General features: G+C 45.0%; 2 protein-coding genes across 2 annotated transcripts in view; one reads left to right on the forward strand and one right to left on the reverse strand.

Annotated features, from left to right (window-relative positions):
• Positions 1 to 6,021: 6,021 nt before the first annotated feature.
• Positions 6,022 to 8,781, reverse strand: LOC142590865 (uncharacterized). The gene is made up of 2 exons (XM_075703263.1): positions 8,304 to 8,781; positions 6,022 to 6,325 (listed from the first exon to the last, which is right to left on the reverse strand). Exons 1-2 carry the CDS (start codon positions 8,696 to 8,698, stop codon positions 6,256 to 6,258), a joined length of 465 nt encoding a protein of 154 aa, XP_075559378.1. The 5' UTR covers positions 8,699 to 8,781; the 3' UTR covers positions 6,022 to 6,255.
• A 3,619-nt stretch (positions 8,782 to 12,400) lies between these two features.
• LOC142589621 (uncharacterized) overlaps positions 12,401 to 18,407 on the forward strand; it is a 22,697-nt gene continuing 16,690 nt past the window's right edge. Inside the window, exon 1 of the mRNA XM_075701128.1 lies at positions 12,401 to 12,666. The gene's annotated coding sequence lies outside the window, so the exon portion shown is untranslated. The remainder of the gene's footprint in view (positions 12,667 to 18,407) is intronic.

The following is an 18,407-nucleotide window of genomic DNA, read 5'->3' on the forward strand; positions in this document are numbered from 1 at the left end:
TATTAACGCTTTGTTTTCTTTTTGTTTTTTTGTTTGAAAAGTAGTGCGACCCTCTTTTTATTATGTACAAAAGAATAGTTCAACGGCTCAGTTGGTAATGACTCTTTATGATAACGGCAGCGCAATACAAATAAGTAGGTGTGTGCGAATATTCGAATGACGAATCCAATAGTCACTGTTTGTAAACACTAGTATTCTTTTTTATAGTTAGTGAATATTTCACAGCTCTGAACTGTGTTTAACGAAAAATGACATTGGAGAAAAGTAGGATAAATGTCGCACCCACCGCCATAGAAGGCACAAAGCCCGAAAAGTGAGGCCACGTTGCTCGGGGAGCCAGGCTTTACCAGACTCAAAGCCGATCATTCGCAGTCTCCGAACAGTCCTGGGATTGGGAACCAACTACAGGTTTGTTCCTAAGGATTCATTTGTACTCTTAATAAGCCAGCGTTTATAACGTGCAATGTAATGAGATGAACTTGCTAGCGTTATTATTACTAGAATGTGAACACTGTTTTGTAATAAGCGTGAAAACAGATATTCATTATTCGAAAACTATTTGAAAAGTAGACTCGGGTTGGATTCGCTTCTGGCATTATTCGATTGACATGCCATTCGGCCTCCCAATTTACGCTTCGCACACATACAAACAAGGACAATACAGGAAACGGAACGATCGAGCGCCTAATCTCAAATGTGCTCTGCTACACATGCAATACGCACGTGTGCACATTCTTATACATGTTTACACATGTTTACAGACCGATGTACAGCATAGCAAATCTGAAAGTTTATTTATTTATCATATACACGCGGAGTCTATCGGCATTACAGTTAGGAGGCGGGTTACAGACATAGGAAAATAAAGCAAGTAAACATGACATGACACCGCAATTTGCATATAGCCATTTAGAGCACACTCATTCAGCGGCGCACACAGAGCGTACGCACAGATGTCAACCTATAAGAACAGAAAAGCAAACAAGCTTTACATGTTCAGAATCGTTTGCGTAAAAACAATGTAAGCACAAGTAAACACAGTGTATATAAAGTGTAAGCAGAGACATACGGTTTCACTGTTAAAGCTTCTGACGTAAAATGAAACTCGTCTGTTATCACGAGATAAGAAGAAAATAAGCAGAACAAAAGACGGGAAAATAGCACGACTAACAAGTCGCCTGAAAGATTTCACGCACTTACGTGTCCTGTCACAGGAGAACACGCATTATCCCCATCCCAGTTAAAGCAGTAAAGAACGATTCTTCAAAGGCGGCCATCACCATCTAATTCATTAAATTCTGGGGCTCTAAGTGCCAAAACCACGATATGACTTTGAGGCACGCCGAAGTGGGGGGTACTCCGGGTTAATTTTAACCATCTAGGGTTCTTCCACGTGCACCCAATGCACGGTACACGGGTGTTTTTCCAGATCGCCCCCATCTAAATGCGGCCGCCACGGCCGGAATTCGATCTGGCAACCTCGGGCTTGGCAGAGGTGGCCGCTCCACATTTGAGTTAACGTTCATCCCGTTTCTTTTACTGTCCATGCTTCTATTGCACTGCCTTTATTACAATAAATGATGATTTTCTCGGAGATTTGTCTTTATTTATCTGTAAAGTATTCATTGACCTCTTCCTCAATACTTAAAATTTAACATTTCAACTATATCCTCAAGTAGTGTCGTTGAACGGAAATAGGGGTGGGAAGACACGGGAGTGGACAGGACAGACGCTCGCTCACAACTAAGAAGTGCTGTACTAGAAGGAGGTCATAATACCCCATGATGATAGAAATTGTGGAGCTACAGATTGCCTATAGAACGAGAAAATGGTGGTAGCCGTGGTTGGTAGTGGTGGGTATCGTGATGATGATAATAATTATTCTCTTAAACGAAGTGGCCCATACTCACCCTGGGAGATGTGCCACATTGCGTAAGCTCACTTATGCAATGTGCTGACTTATATGTTCCCTTCTGTGCACAAGTGAGCTCAAGCTCACATTGCATAAGTGAGCTTGATGTATTAATTTAATATAATCTTATAATTTAAAGAGGTCATGACACATTCGTCCGACTATTCTCAGTTTGCCCCTCTTAACTCAAAGTATAAGGCTCATTATGAGTAAGCACGCGCAGACACAAAAAGCTGGGCTCTCAGCACATATTGTCACTCCAAATTTTAATTTAAGATCACTGCCTCTAAGTCCCACCAACCCACAGCGACCACCATTTTGGCGTGGACTGTGTGACGACAGGAACATGCGGGAACAGCGTTGTATCGTCTTCTCCAAAACAATTCTGGACCAATAGAACATTTTGCTGCGCACGCTCTCGCACCCAGCGGTGCAGCAAGGGAGTCACCGTTGAAGTTTAACTCGCGAAGTTTCATTCTTTCACTCGCGCGACATAAACAGCAGCAGGCGGTCGAGACGCCATTGCATGAAAACGCTCGGCGGCCGTGACGTATTTCCGGCTCCTGCATTCGCTTGCGGTGCTTCCAGTGCACACAGGCGTAGACTGCGCGATCGACTTGTGTTACTCAGAAGGGTGCCGCTACCGCGGGGTTTTATTTCATTTTGCCACCATTTAGCGTTGCCAGACTTCTGTACAGTTCAGCTGCGATATAAAAATTTTCAAGTACAAATTTTATACCGCAACGAATGGACTCAAATTTTGGCAACTTGCTGTGGGGCGTGCGTACGATTTAATATGCAACACAAAATTCAGACTCGTAAGTTTCGTGTCATGGCCTCTTTAGAAAATGGACGTATAAGCAGAATATAAGTACCTTTTCGAGGATAAGTTACCCTGCATTCCGCCTCTCAGCCACTGCGATTTTATTTATTTATTTATTTATTTATTTATTTATTTATTTTTTTACTTTCAGTCAGTCAGTCCAGTCCGGTCGGTCGGTCGGTCGGTCGGTCGGTGGCTAGTTAGTTAGTTAGTTAGTTAGTTGTTAATTAGTTAGTTAGGTTTTACTTGGGATACCCATTGCGGACTCGAATGCTAAGCAGGAAGGGCACGAAGTTACCCAAGTTTAAACGAAGCTATATACTATAATCAATAGAATCCCCAAAATAAACAAAAAAGGCGAAGTTCTCGCGTTAATTTGTAGATGTGACGAGTCATTTATTATAATAAGTAACAATGGTGTGTGAAAACGAATTATGTACAGCATTTCGAGCAACATACGGTCATATCCCACGACATTCCGGAAAGCGAGCAGTGCATACATTCAACCATTCAACCAGTCAATGCCCCCCCCCCCCGCCCCATGTCCCCATAAACTAGAAAGAAGATAAAACTAAGCATTTAATCAAAAGTGGCTACCAGTCCGGCTGACAATAATCTTAGTCATAATGTCTTTGACACATAATCATCTGACTGAAATGTACTTCTGCATTTCGGTTTTGCATCCGAGTTTTCACAAGCTATGCACGTGTGCTGACGTAGCCCTTGACGGGTTTTTACTGATACGGACATCTCAGCCACTTCAATTACGAAGGTATTTCGGTGTACGGCAAATATTACGTGGACCCACGTGTGTGTTGTCTTTCCTGTGCGTCCATGTACTATAGTTGCGTTACACCGAGAAGTTTACATGATGACGTGCTCACAAGCCCAAATCTTAACACTGATCAACTTAAATGATGATACACCAAAGAATACTGCGCCCCGCACATTAGTGTGCCTGGCCTCTTCAGCGGATTGGCTTGGTCACACTCTACAGTTCATCCAAAGACCAGCAGCGCCGAATTGAATTTCGAACGAAGCCGATGAGTAAAGAGCGAAAGGCAGGATAGGAAAGAGGAGGATGAATAAGCCGTGTACGGAATTAACTCATTGAATCTATTTGATTACTATGCTATAGAGTGATCGTTTCCCCCCAACCGCCGTGTTCGTTTTTTTTTAATTCATCATTTTGAGCTGATTGTGTTCTTGCTTTACGTTTTTCGGCAGCCTAGGATTTTCACTTCGATATTTCAAACCCACCGTGGTAGCTCAGAGGCTATGGTGTTGGGCTGCTGAGCACAAGGTCGTGGTATCGAATCCCGGCCACGGCGGCCGCATTTCGATGGGGGCGAAATGCGAAAACACCCGTGTACTTAGATTTAGGTGCACGTTAAAGAACCCCAGGTGGTCGAAATTTCCGGAGTCCTCCACTACGGCGTGCCTCATAATCAGAAAGTGGTTTTGGCACGTAAAACCCCGTAATTTTTTTTCGATATTCCAACTTCCAGACTTTTGATTCCCTTCATCCTTATGCATGGCCAATCAGCGGCCAACCCCCCCTGTGGGTACGCGTCCACGACCGTTCAAACCGAATTCTTCCTCCCCAACCAGGGGAGCGCCATTTATAAACACGAAGACAACTCGAACGCTATTGTCGCAAGTTTACTTTTAGAAAGGAAACAGTTCGCGCGCATCTGCGAATGTTTAGTCCAACCGCACGAAATAATGCAATACTTTTTGCACTTGCAGCATTCCTACAAGGCACAGGCCTCAATGAGACTTTCGTAAAGAACTTCTGTGGTAGCGCATTTTTCGCGCGTGTATATGCATTAATATACATTTATTTCTTTAATTCCTTTTTCATAGTCTCTCATCCCTTTCTTTCATCCCTCATTAAGTATGTAAGCAAGCCAAGCCTGTCGCTGTAGGTTGACCTCTCCAGATACCACTAAACTTTTTTTTTTTCATTGGACATAATGTGCGAGCATGACTGCATCGAAAAATGCGTTTTTGACGTGAAAAGTCTTTCAGTTCGGTCAGAATTGGCCGTCACTAGCTAAAACTGCATGTAACAAAAACATGTAGTAGCATTATCGCTTATACCTTTGTAAACGTACCATGACTGTACTGTAGCCACGCTCACTACTTTGTCATCGTTGTGTACAGAAACGAAGCCATTACCCGACCCTGTATGGACACACAGGGCGCACAGGTGTTGCCGTTGTCGCGCAACGGATGACGCAGTCGGAGTTAAATTTAGCTTCTCGATCGGCGTTCATAGGCGAGCTCAGCAGTAGCTTTATCGATGCGAGCGGGAGTGGAACGTTTGAGAGAGTTCACCCAGGGGCCACAGTCGCTATAATCCATTAAAGTGCAAACCTGTGCTAATCAGGACTTATAAGGCTGTACAAGTGCGTAACTTGTCGCAGAAATGTCACGCTTGCTCGGCTATGGCGCCCCCGCGTCCGACACGTAGGATCCACAAATAGCGTAGACAAACTCGGGCATCGAGACAGAGGGATGGCAATTTGCGCCCGTCACCTTTGAGTGCACGACGGACTAACAAAGAATAGAGAACGATAAAGATTGCAAGATTAGACGCACCACGCACTCCAACTATAGCTGTTATCACAAGTTAAGGATTTAAGCCTTGTAATACGTGAATAAATGCCACTTGCGTATTTCGTTGCGTGATTGCTATACACTATAGTGACCATACATCCTGACCAGCAAGCACGAGATGCTTCATGCATACTCAACTGCGTCTGCGTCCAAATAAAACTTACCCAATATTTATTTTTTGACGAGGCCTGAAGTGAGGCGAGAAAGGAGCATATAGTGCATGCATGGCATATTGCAAAGAATGCTTTGCATTAGCACAGGTAGCGCTGTTAATTCCATACAGTTCCAAAAACTAATCGCGGTATAGCTTTAGTGGCTATGGCGGGGCGCAGCTGAGCTCGCGGTCGCGTGTTCGATGTCCAGCCTCGGCGGTCGCGCTTAGATGGGTGCGAAATGCAAAAAAAAAAAAAAAACGATCGGGTCGACACGTTAAAGAACCCCGGGTGCTCAAAATTAATCCGGAGTACGGCCGCTACGGCGTGCCTTATAATCATACCGCGTTTCCGACACGTAAAACCCCAGATTTAATTACCAGTTGCGGGACCAAGCTCACCCTCTACACCAGTTCTCATTCCAACCACACGGCAAGAGCGGGTGGCACAAAACGGCAAAACACCTCGAAATCGCACGCGCGCGGCACGTGGCGGTAAATAAACATTGGGCATCACGAATTCAATGCATTTATTACTGTACCGGCAGTAACTTCATTTAGAAATGCCAACAAAAATACGTTCGCAATAACGGCACACTCGTACGAAAGCGTTTTCGGCCGAATGCGACTCGTCTCCCAGCCGGTACTCCACCGCGGCAGTCGGCTTTGTCTCCGCGTTCGGTCGAAGCGGGTCGAACGCCTTGAAAAGCGCACCCTCATCCAGGCTTCCACGTCGGCGTCTAGTCTTCAACACGAGTGAATCCCTGTGAGGTGGTTGCGCCGAGACTGCGCCCGCGTCATTTCCTCCACGCCGCATCTGCAATAAAGGACGGGCTTCATTGAGTGTAGAGGAAAGGGAGTAATACTGATCAAATAAAGAACACGAGCATGTACTGGGTGTTGCTTTCTGTGCGGAACAATTAAAAAGCGCTTTTATTCGGCCCCAGCCGTCCGTGCTCAAGTGCTACGTGGCTGGGCAAACATCAGAAGCAAGAAAATGTTAAAAAATAATTACTCTAACTTTTTAAATTGCTAACTCTAGGACGCATATTGTCGGCGAGTATAGCAAACGCATGTCTTGCTAGCAAAAATCCTAATGCTTGCAAAACTTTTCCGAGTATTCCGTCCCTAAAATCTGCCAAAAGGATCGATGCCTCGGTGTTCCAGTTAAGACTGTGCCAAAGTGTCAGGTGCACGCCCTCGAGAAACTGTTAAGTGTTGATTGATTGATTGATTGATTGATTGATTGATTGATTGATTGATTGATTGATTGATTGATTGATTGATTGATTTTAATGACGCAAGGGCCAGTTTTCGCCAAAGAGCGCCAAATTGTTGAGTCTGAACTGGAAAGCCATGTGTATGCATTTTTAAGTAGCGCATATTAAGGTTGCATATCCGGAAGGTTGCGCCCTAGAATTCGTGCTAAGCAAACACGACTTCACTACACCTCAGCTTCAATTTCGCAATTACATGTGCCCTAACGTTAAACAATTAAAATTAGTTTGCATATTTTAGTTAATTCGTGAAATTACAGTTGCAATTCCTTTTGGCTGCTAATGTTCGTCTATCCACGTAGATAATTAGCAAGAACGGCGGTGGCCTAGATGTATTCTTTAGATGCCCCACATAAAAAACATACACTTAGCATATTAGCGCTCCACTGAAATTAAAGCGAGTGCGCTACACACCAATACTGCGAGGTGTGCATATTGTTGGTGACCCCGCTTGCGAGTATGTGAAAAGATAAACGAAAACGCAGCATATGTGACTTGTAGCTGCAGAATTGCGCTATACGTTCTGTCATTTGCGCCGGTCAGAGGGTGCATCATCCCCAGTGTCTCTAGAAAAAATTCCTGGAGGTAACTCTGGCGCTAGTGGACGTGTTCAATTTGTCGTCCCGGACTGCCCCGGTCTGTCCGAGTAGACGTATTCGTCAACCCTCATTGCGCTCAAGGCGGCGCCACAGGCAGTCCTGGACAGTCCGGGGCGACAAATCGACATGTCGGGGCAGTCAGCACGTGGAATGATAAGCTGTGACGCTGTGATGCATGGACTTGCCTAAACTTCGTCCTTCTGGCTTCAAACGACTTTGCGATATTGCAAATCGATCGTTTTCTGCGATATAGTGAGTTAAACTGCGAACATTCGCAGTGATTACATGTGCGCGCAAAGTCTAATTCTTTTGCAACGTCTAAAAAACTCGGTGCTTGGAATTTTTCAAACAAAAAGCGTAATAAATAACGTAACAATACTATCCGAAGTCACAAGCACGACAATTAGGCAAATCCACGCTACCGTCAGGCATGTGGTAGCTGAATGATTTATCATGCGCCAGATCTAAATTCCCTCCAGTGATTGTCGTAGGAAACGCTACGAGGTAACCCACCTCTTCAGAGGAAATCGGAGAAGGCACAGTTCGACAGGAGCTAGATATTTAGGATAATACCCTGGACTGGCAGAGGATTACACTAAGCGATAACGAATGATCCAACAGAGAACGGTTCAGATTAGTGCAGGACACGCGTATAACAGGGGGTCTTTTACAAGACTGCCACAATGATCAGTGATCACTATCTTCCGCGCTCGTATACTGGACCACTATAAGTGGTCTCCCCAGCTATGGCAAACATGATTCCGATGAGAATGCCTTGAAAAATCCGACTCCGCACTCGATGCATGCCCGTGGCGCACATTAAACTCTGCGTGACGGTCCAACTTCGAAGCCTCGCTACGCCTCATGCCTCATAGCCCAGGTGTCGCTTTGATCACTGCAACAATTAAGTTTATCGTACCTGCCAGACATGCTCGACCTTGGGAGTCGTGCCACTTCCGGAGCTGCGGCGTCGTCTTGCGTTGCATCCAGGCGCCGCCGACACCTAATGTGCAGCGTGCCCGCCTTCGATCCCGACATCGGTCTCCCAGGGGCACCAGAGAGCCCGAGTCGAGGCTCGGTTTCCGCGACCGAAACTTGCAGCCTGACGGGAGTGAAGGTGCACCTGGGTAGGCTTGCCGCCCCGCCGGAACGTAGCTGCCGAAGAAGAGTTTTCAGCGCCGTCCTCCTCGCGATTTTGCCCTGTAGCTGGTGGGTCCTTCTGCTCGGCACTTCGCCAGAGCCGTCCATGGACATGGCGGGTCCTCCAAACTCTGTCGCAGCAATGGAAGTCGGAGCGCAGCATGCGAAGAACATGACACGTCAGCACGGCCGCTCTCCAGCTGGTTCGAACGTTTGATGCCGATGCTGATGCGGCCGCTGCGTCTCATGAGGAGAGCACGCGCTGCAACGTCTTTTTTTCTTCTTCGCACTGATGGAATGCCTCGTTCGCTACTTCTACGCGCTCATACTCGTAATATCAAATTAGTTATCCACCAGGAAAACGAAGGTCTTTCCGGCACATACAGCGTGCTTAGAACCGACATGTACATTTGCATATTGTTACAGCGACTTGGCTGAATTCGTGTGATGTGTTCTTTGGACATCGCAAGAGCATCACTGCGACGTCGCTAAACACCAGCTGACACCGCGCGTCGTGACACGCGGATCCAGTCTTGGCACGCCTGTTGGGATGGCTTGCAGATGTCACCACGCGATGGTGTCGTCCAGTCAGAGCTCCACGCGTGCGCTCCGTGCGAAGGCGACCGCAACGGGGTTCGAGGATGCGTTAGACGCAACTTGATTCCGCTTACCCGCTCATTTCCCGCCAGCCGAAACATGTATTGGGTTACGACTTCCTTAAAACATTAAAACATGTGCTGGGACATGCCCTCAACAAGTTTCGCGAAACTGTCTTAACAGTCAACTCTTTTCAGTAACATCTTGATGAGGGCTAGTTGGTCCATCTTCAGAACTATACTCAAACAGCGAGACTGATACAACAGCACAGACACACAAATACTTTTTCTGTGGTATTTATTTCTCCGTGTGCCCTTGTATCAGTCGCACTGTTTGATTATAGTTCTGAAGCCAACTCCCGTTAATTTGATCTCGGTTAATTCGACTTTTCGCTTAATACGAACGCCATGAAAAAGTTCGCTGCGAAACATTACTTTATACACGGGTTTAAAGAATTGAGACTTTTGACATACATAAAGCGCATTGGTAGCTCTCGGCGACAATCTAAATATCGCTATGGAAGAAAAACATTTCTATTTCAAACACAAAAGCATGCCACTTCGGTTAATTCGACCCCCACCGGCAGCCCCTCATGCACCCAAGGGTTACTAAACGTATGAAAACACAATAAATTCCAGCAGACCGCGCTACTCCTTACCAAGGCGGGGACAGCAACTTGTACTGTAGTGATGATGATGTACTGCAGTGATGATGACGACTTGCGCTGTGCCCTGGGCGATGTCTGTTTTGAGGATTTTGTCAGCGCCCATGACATGGTTGAAGTCTGTGGGTAACTGGCGGACGATTACATATAGTTATGGTAATACCGCATTGGAGCAGCCCGTCAAAGATGAAATACTACTTCACGACCGTTGTCTGTAAAACCAATTAGATTTTTGGGTAATACGACGAAATCTAGTGGTTCCGCAATGGTCGAATTAACGGGAGTCACTTGTATACGTTTATAACACACGCTTATCAACATCGAAAGAGGTGCACGCTAAAGGACATCCTAAATACGCCTCTACTGAGCCTGCTCCAGGTTGCCTATAATTATTTCTTGATTTAAAAAAAAAAGAAGACATCGCGGGAAAGTGTTATAACATAGCGAGAAAATCGCTATATATAATGAGGTTTTAGTTACCTTAACGACAACTTTATGCTTTGGAGTCTTATCAAACTATTAGTGACGTAAATAACCAGTAAATGTATACTAAATACAGTAACAGCGCGTGGGACAGGACAAAATAGAGTAGGACAAACGAAGCATTCTTCTTTTCTTTCCTCTTGTATTGCTACTCTGTTTAGCTTCAACATGCACCAACCTGCCTAAGTAAGCACTCTTTTCCAGTCATAGTAACATTGTTCCAGTCATAGTAACATTGCTCAAGAGTATTTGGCGAAGTTCAATTCCTTTTATTCCAAGGGGTGTTTACATGATCCACCCCTCGTTACTACATCTAGAGGCATGTCGAAGAGCGTATTAAAACCCCGACATCTGCAATCAACATTTCATTCTTCCCTGAAGCAATTACCCATTGTAACAGCCTCCCAGAAAACATGTCTCATGCACTGACCCTAAACCACTCCGGCAAATGTTAAATAGCCATCTTGCACAATCTCCGGATCATACTCCTCCCCTTCTCCAACCTTACCCTACCTACACAATGCAGCCCTTCTCGCAATTGTTTCTCTCTCTCTCTCGTTCAATTTTTGGTGCTCATTTGTTCTGGCATTGTCATAGGAAATGAAGCCCCCGCTACCCTTTATATAAAGCCTCGAGCCCTGTAAAACAAAAATAAATGAAATGAAATCAGCCATCTGGGTGCATCGAAGCTACTTTTCTATGAAAATGAAAATCTGCAACACAGTCCTAAAATGGGCTGGTTGGTACACCGTGAAGTTAAAAGTGTGACCACATGTAAAAGCGACTATCAACAGTCGGCGTTGATAGTCAATATTTCATAGTGAGCGCTTCATCCGTATTTTTTTTTGTCTGTTTGGATCCTGTCCCCCGCGCTGTTTACACTTTTACCTTACAATCTGGCACCGTTTTAGGTAATCGGGGGTTGTCATGACTTTTCGCATTCTGACCGTCGAGCCGCCATACGCAGACATTAATAAAAGCTGCAGTTTAAAAAAAAATATCACGGCATCTAGGAACAATTAAAACAAAAGCACGTACGGCGGTGGCTAAGTGCTTATGGCACTGCGTTGTCGAGCACGAGGTCGAGGGCTCGATTACATGCCGCGGCGGCTGCATTCCGATAGGGCCGGTACAGAAAAAAAAAACGCTCGTGTACCGTGCATTGAGTCTACGTTAAAGAACCTTATATGGTCAAAATTAATCTGCAGTATTTCAATATGACGTCTCCCGTAACCTAGTGCACAGTTTCGGGACGTTAAACTACATAGTTTTAAAACATACAATAAAAAAAAGCTTTACGAAAAAATCATCATCATTAACTAGCGACATTTTGGAAGTAAATGTAGTGTTATGTGCCGTGACCTGGCTGCCGACATTGTGCCTACCTCGAAAAAAAAGAAAGGTAACGACAGAAAATGACCGTGCAGTTCTATTCGGTCTGTACTGGATTCAATCTGTATTGTGTCATGCACAATCAAAAGTACCAGGGTGACAGCGACATTACCCGTAACTCACCTGACAAAAGGTCAAAAGCACCCTGTGTTATGTAGCTGATCGGCGTGTATACCATAATTGGCTCGGCTGCTTTGCAGACAACGCAGTGCGAATCGCCACGTCATTTCGCGGCCAAACGGGCCTAACTGCGCACCACCGATGACGCATCGAGAGCGCCGTCTGTTTTGCGCACGTCGTCTGTTTCATTCAATATATCTCTCGGTCGTGAGTCTAGCGAAAGAGTCAAATAATGATGAAAGGAAGACAGGAGAACAAACAGAGGTCGCTGCTTTCAAAGAGCATATACGCGCGACACCGTTAAGCGAAAGGCGATAGAACGGTCGTGCCCAGTTTACCACCCTTTCCAAGCTCCCAGAAACCAAGGATGGATTTTTTCAGAGAGAAGCCCTGTGTATGTTGAGCGTGGCGCGCTGTGCCTTTTTGATGTCGACAAAGGACGTCGCTTTCGGTCGACCAAGCGTGTTGGAGGTCGAGAGCGGAAGTTGAGGAGAGGACTGCGCGGATGCTACTGCGATCGCGACTTCCGGTTTCTCTTCCTGCGGGCCGCGGAAACTGGAGAGGAAAGGAGAACAAAGGGGGAAACGAAAAGCTAAACGACAAAAGGAAAACGCGCTCCCAAGAGCGCGTCCGCTCGAATACTTTTGTTCCGTCTAGCGACTGCGTACGGCGTCCCCGCGCCACGACAGACATATGGCGGTGGCGTGCGAGCGGGATACTGAAATGACAGTGCTCCACACGCGACGGCTTCACACAACTCGCTAGCGCGATTTCACTTCGAGTTCGATTGAACCAACGGTTTCGATTCCGTGGTTGGTGACCAACGGATAGGAGCGTGAACACGGCGTCACGGCTGGATACAGGATGCATTAGACCGAACAGAAATGTGAGTACGATGACGTATGCATACTTTGCAGCTCCACCAAATGTCTGTGTATGCCTATGAAACTGCATATGAAGGGCGCTGTCCGACCACATACGGCCATGACAACCATAAAAACATGCCATCATCCACAAAGCTAATTGCATCCTGGTGCATCCGAAGTATATAGCACTCCCCATCCCCAACGCTGTCGAGTTCGAGTCTGGCTGTCACAAAAGATGAGAAAACGAGGTTATTTTTTCTACTCCTTCAATCATGTCATGTCACTTCGAGGATTTTTAACAATTGTCAACTCCATCTGTTGACTAGAAGTCCCACCTTCCCGTGTTTCGGGCTTCTCGTGCTTCCCCCTTCCGCCCCTAATGCAAAGTGTGCAGGAAAGCACACTCCCAAGCACCGCGTATTGCACCACTGGCTGCTCTTTGAATGACATTGGATACCGATCGCGCAATGGCTTTCACCGCCGCTGGCCTTCATCGATGCCGCACGAATAACGTTGAGAAACTGAACTTCGCTTTAAACAAAATGCACATTGCAGCACAGGCAGCTCTTCACGAGACGTTGGCCACGGCATAGCTGTACATAGGGTATAACCGTAAGTACAGGGAAAGTAAACACATGAGCGCGTCGCTCGTTACGTTACGTCGTGAGACTGAAGACCACCTGCCGAGTCGTGGACAAGTGCACTCCCACATGTCCGTACGTCACAGCACCTGCATGTCTGACAGTATTAACCAATGCATCTAACAAAAGCTGTCGCTTGACTTTTGACAATCATCCCCCCACTATTTATCCTCTCTAGATCTCTTTCTGTTTGTCGGCGTCGCAATATTGTAAAACCGTTATTTGCACCGGAAGACATGACACCGTAACGTGATAACTCCAAATAAAACAATGAACGGGGCTAGTTGCTGTACGTTCATGATTACTCAGCGCAGCGAAATCATGAATGTCATAACTTCTGATTCACTCAACGGCGATAAACAATTAACGCATCACTTTATTGGTATTTTCGTGAAACCAAGTATTAAAATTCTGGAATCTATGCCGGTCAGTGCACGAGGCACGTTCATTTAGTGGGAACGCAGAGAATAGCACAGCTTTAGAGTTAAGTGGGCTCGGTATCTGCTCTCGAAATACAATAGTGTTCTGCGTAGCTTTGTCCCATAGTCAGCCAAGAAGGCTTTGCCATGAAATAATACGTGGAACGCCAATAAATTTCCTTTAAATTTATGGGTGGGTATATCTCGGAACTGTAGTGCTAGTCCCAGAATTCCAACTAAGTCGGCAGGCCTTGACTACTGAAAGACTTCACATCCGCAGTTGCAACCCATGACTTCTACGCTTTAATTTTATAATTTTATAATTAGTTAATTACGGTTCATGACTGGTTGTCTAAGTAAAACTGGATCTTCAAGTTTACCCAAATTCGACTGAAGAACTCGAATCTTCCTATCTACCACTGGCAATATTCTAAATGAGAGTTAGAATTACAAAATAACGATGTTAAAGAGGCAGCATAGCATAAAATGCTGTGATCTACAAAAATTGAAAAAAAATGATCAACAACAGAATTCCAATCAAAGCCGATTTGTCTTCGTTTCAAACCGCACAAGGACAAACTCTGTGCACTGTAGAGTACACGGCGCTGTGGTTGTGCCGTAATCGATCAAAATTATCGTACAGGACACACCATCAATAGTGGGCAATCAGTTTCTGCGGAACCCGCGCGGGTTTCATTTGTAGCTTCGTTCTGCACTCGAGTGGATGACAGTTTCTCCCCTCTCACGAACTCTGCTGCACCTGGAGATCTACTAGCCTCCTGGTTACTGCTCAGATAGTACAGCGACGGTAGACACACTCACTCCGCCTACCCCTATAGCTTCATCTTACTTTCACTCATTATTCTTGTAATGAAGAAGGTGCGTAATCGTAGCAGGGATCAGAGCAGTATTATTTACACCGCACTTGCGCTAGCGAAAAGAAACTGCCTCATATGATAACAAAGACGCACCGGCTAACCTGTAAACACAATAATAAAGAAACAGAACACAGGTAATCACTGAGCGTCATGCTCCCTCGTGCTTACGTTGAAAACATGATAATGATACTTTCGTGAGCAGTGTGTTTCATGAGAGGTTCGTCAGAGAGACTCTATAGAACCAAATGCCTTTGCGTTGCTCTTTAAGGTGCAATATGCAACGATCTGTACTTGGATAGGAAAGCATCCTGGTCGCCATCAATTTACATAAACATTGGTGCCCCTTTCCGGGCTGCAACGGGAAGGCCGCGGTCACGCTCCTATGTTGCGTCAAACCCACAACTAACTTCCGAAGCAATAGTGAAGCCCAATAAAAGCCTTCAGGGCACGTTCGCCTGAGTCGTACGGCTTGGCCGTCTGCTGGCCGTCTGGTAGTCGTCTGCTGGCCGGATACCTTCGCAATTTTCGTTTGCGTTCGGCACACCGATCAAAGACAGAAAGTCGGCACGCTGTCGGTGACGCTTTTCGCAAGAGCGAAACGGATGCGGCACTGTGCGGATCAGCAGCCGCTGAGTATGACCTGTCGAGTTCACGGTTCTCGTGAGCCAACGCCACCCGTGGTTGCGATATGCCGCGGTTCTTCGACCTCTCAACGCGCGTCGTTTTGAGCCAGGCAACGTCGATTCGTTGATTTGCGTCACGAGCCGGTGAACAGCGCTTGTTCGTACGTGAGCAGTGGGTGCAGCGTACGTGTATACATGACTGCTGCCTTCTGCAGGACTCATTGTTCTTTATTCTCTTTCTATGATTACAAGTTAACGCTGACTAGACTGGCGCTCTTCATCGACGTGCAACTGAGATGCAGGGCAGTTTTGTATATTATATTCCCCTGTGAACATTAAACTAAACTGCAAACAGCACTAGGGAGTTTTGTAGATTCTATTCCCTCTGAATTGCGTGATGTTTCCTGTTTACAATAAGTCATTGTAGCATACATGGTGTATATATGATTTATTTTGTCTTTGTGTATATCATGTCATTGTTGCACCATCAACCGATGAATACTGGTGAGAAGCATAAAGCAGCATTTATTATTTAAACAATTTCAACTGCTCAATGAACAATGCCGTAATTTTTTTATATGGAAGTAAGGGCTTACAGGATGCTTCAAAATTTTTGTGAGTTGGAAGCACGTCGTTAGCAGCAAGGCTGTCTTCCAAGACGGGAGGAGAATGCGGAAGGAGACGGGGTAGTGTTCGTGACGAGCCCAAAAATTAGTAAAGGAAAATACAGCGGTCAAGAAAACAAAGACGAGCGCAAGTCAGTGTCCACTTTCTTTCACCGCATTTCTATGCGCTAAGTGTATCAGCGAGGTATTGTAGCACATCCTAATTTCAATTAACGAGTTGAGTCTGAAGCGCGAATACCGCCTTATAGGAAAACAGCGAGGACCACGCGTGCAGTTCACTCTTCTTAATTATTATTATGTATGTGTTTATTTGAAATTGGCATCATGGATGAAGTCGGCTACTCCTTCTTCCTTAGTCAAACAATACGTAAACAATGCTACCAGCTCAAATAAATAAGGCAGACGTATTAAAATATTATGGAAATAAAAGTCAGAAGGTGCTACAGGACAATTGCCTTCGAGTTAAACATTAAGAAATTGTATGTCACAACTCACAACACATGGAATCAGCACAGCAATAATAACAGGTCCTAAAAGATGAAGTAAAAAAGTTGTAGCCCAGGTTACGCAATACGCACGAGGTTACATGACTTCATTATAGGCTGCAGAACAAGAACAAGATGAAGATCGTTTGAGGCACACTTCGCAGAAACCTTAAGAGGAAGCTTTAGGTCGGGGCCAACTCTGAGACGGCCTGCAAATATACATGTATAACACGAAAAGGTTTTTCTGACATAACCCCTGGAACAATTTTAATGAAATGTGTTGCATTTGAGAGAGAAAGTTCTAGTGACTGTTGGAAGCGGAATCTCGATTTAGGGCCTGAATTTTGTTAAAAACATTTTCAAAAATTCGCAATTAAAGGAAATAGAAGCACCAAGTTTACAACTTAATATTTCTGCATCAAGAACAGATATCGCGGTTCTGAAAACGGCACCCATTAGATCATTGAAAGCGGACAAGTTCAATATGTGATTTTGTATCTTACGTGAATTTGTTATTTGTGTACAAGGGTTCTGCAAAAGCTGCATTTCCATATTATTAAGTCCTTTTTTAGGATTTATGTGTAACATATCAATTTTGTCCACTTTAAATGTACTATTAGGTGCAATTCACGGAATTCTTATGTCATTTTTCATTGCTGAGTGACAGAGTTGTAAACTTGATAGTTTCGTTTTCTGAAAATTAGCAATTTTTGCCAATTTTTAATAAAGAAATTGACACCCTAAATCAAAAATTCGAAACCAACAGTCACTAGATGTTAAGTTGTTTTTTTCTTTTAAATGCAATAAACCTCGCCAATGTTTGTGCAGTGGTTGCGAGAAAAACGAATTCTCCTTTTACACGTATTTAGATAGGAGCACCCGAGCTAAAGCTTCCTCTTAACCTACAGCACAAGAATACTCCCGTAAACATAGTTCACGCAGAACGTATTACGTGGCTATAATGATTCTCCGCAATTCTGGACTCATCCAGAAATTCCTTTCAAGAGCCAGCCGATTTGCGTGTGCGTGTTTGCAACGCGGATATATATATATATATATATATATATATATATATATATATATAGCTTTTCCTAGACGCTAGAACTATACTATTCCTACGCAACCTTGAGCGATCGGAAAGCGCGTTTTCCACGCCTGGCCGGCGGAGAGGGGAGGCTTCGTTCCGGCCGCGAAGCTCCCCACATCCCCGTAAGGAGCCTGGTGGTGGTCTCGCGCTGACGCTGCCCTCTCGGTGAGCGCATATTTCCCCCCTCATCTTTTAAGAGATTCAATACATACAAGCATTTGTCTCGCAAACCAGATTTATTTCAAGGGAATTTTCCACGTCTCAATTATTTCTCTCGTCGTATTCGAGTGCTCATTGCCGTGTTATAGTTTGTTAACGAAGCTTCCCCTCAAGTCTAAATATTGTAAGGCAGTTTGTCGTGTGCGTATCATGGCCACGCATGCTTATATCGCCTTTCCGTTTCTCTACCACGGTTGCGCCTTAAAACCACGGCGCTGCAACTTTGCTTTCTTTTCCTTCCCTCTTCTCCGCCCTTAAACTGGCTCTCTTAACTACTACACGCAGAGGCAAGAAACAGCGCGCGCTTTAGATCCTATAGATGAGATGAATATTTACAATTATTATTAGGCTTATAATCATATTCGAGTGCTGATTGCCGTGTTATAGTTTGTTAACGAAGCTTCCCCTCAAGTCTAAATACTTTAAGGCAGTTTTCCTAGTCTCTAAAGCCGCTCGAGTTCACGCTGCTCCTCTGGCGGCCATTTTTCCAAGAAATTATGCCTTCCAACCACTCAGAATCCTTTTCAGCCCCTTTCCACATAAGTATGAGGCTCGGAGCAGGAGCTATAGCGCTTGAAAGTAACCGCTGGCTTGACGAACCAACCGACTGAGCTACCTTTCCGGGCAACATTGAAGGATCACGAGTTCAAATCACAAGTTATGTTCCTTTTTTTTTCCCTTTCTTTTTTTTCTTTTTTTTTAATGTCTTTTCCTTCATTTTATCACTGTACGGAAACCCTCCTAAAAGAAAAAATTATATATCCTCAATTATGTGTGGCCACA

Source organism: Dermacentor variabilis, chromosome 8 (genome assembly GCF_050947875.1).
Source record: "Dermacentor variabilis isolate Ectoservices chromosome 8, ASM5094787v1, whole genome shotgun sequence".
Lineage (NCBI taxonomy): Eukaryota > Metazoa > Arthropoda > Arachnida > Ixodida > Ixodidae > Dermacentor > Dermacentor variabilis.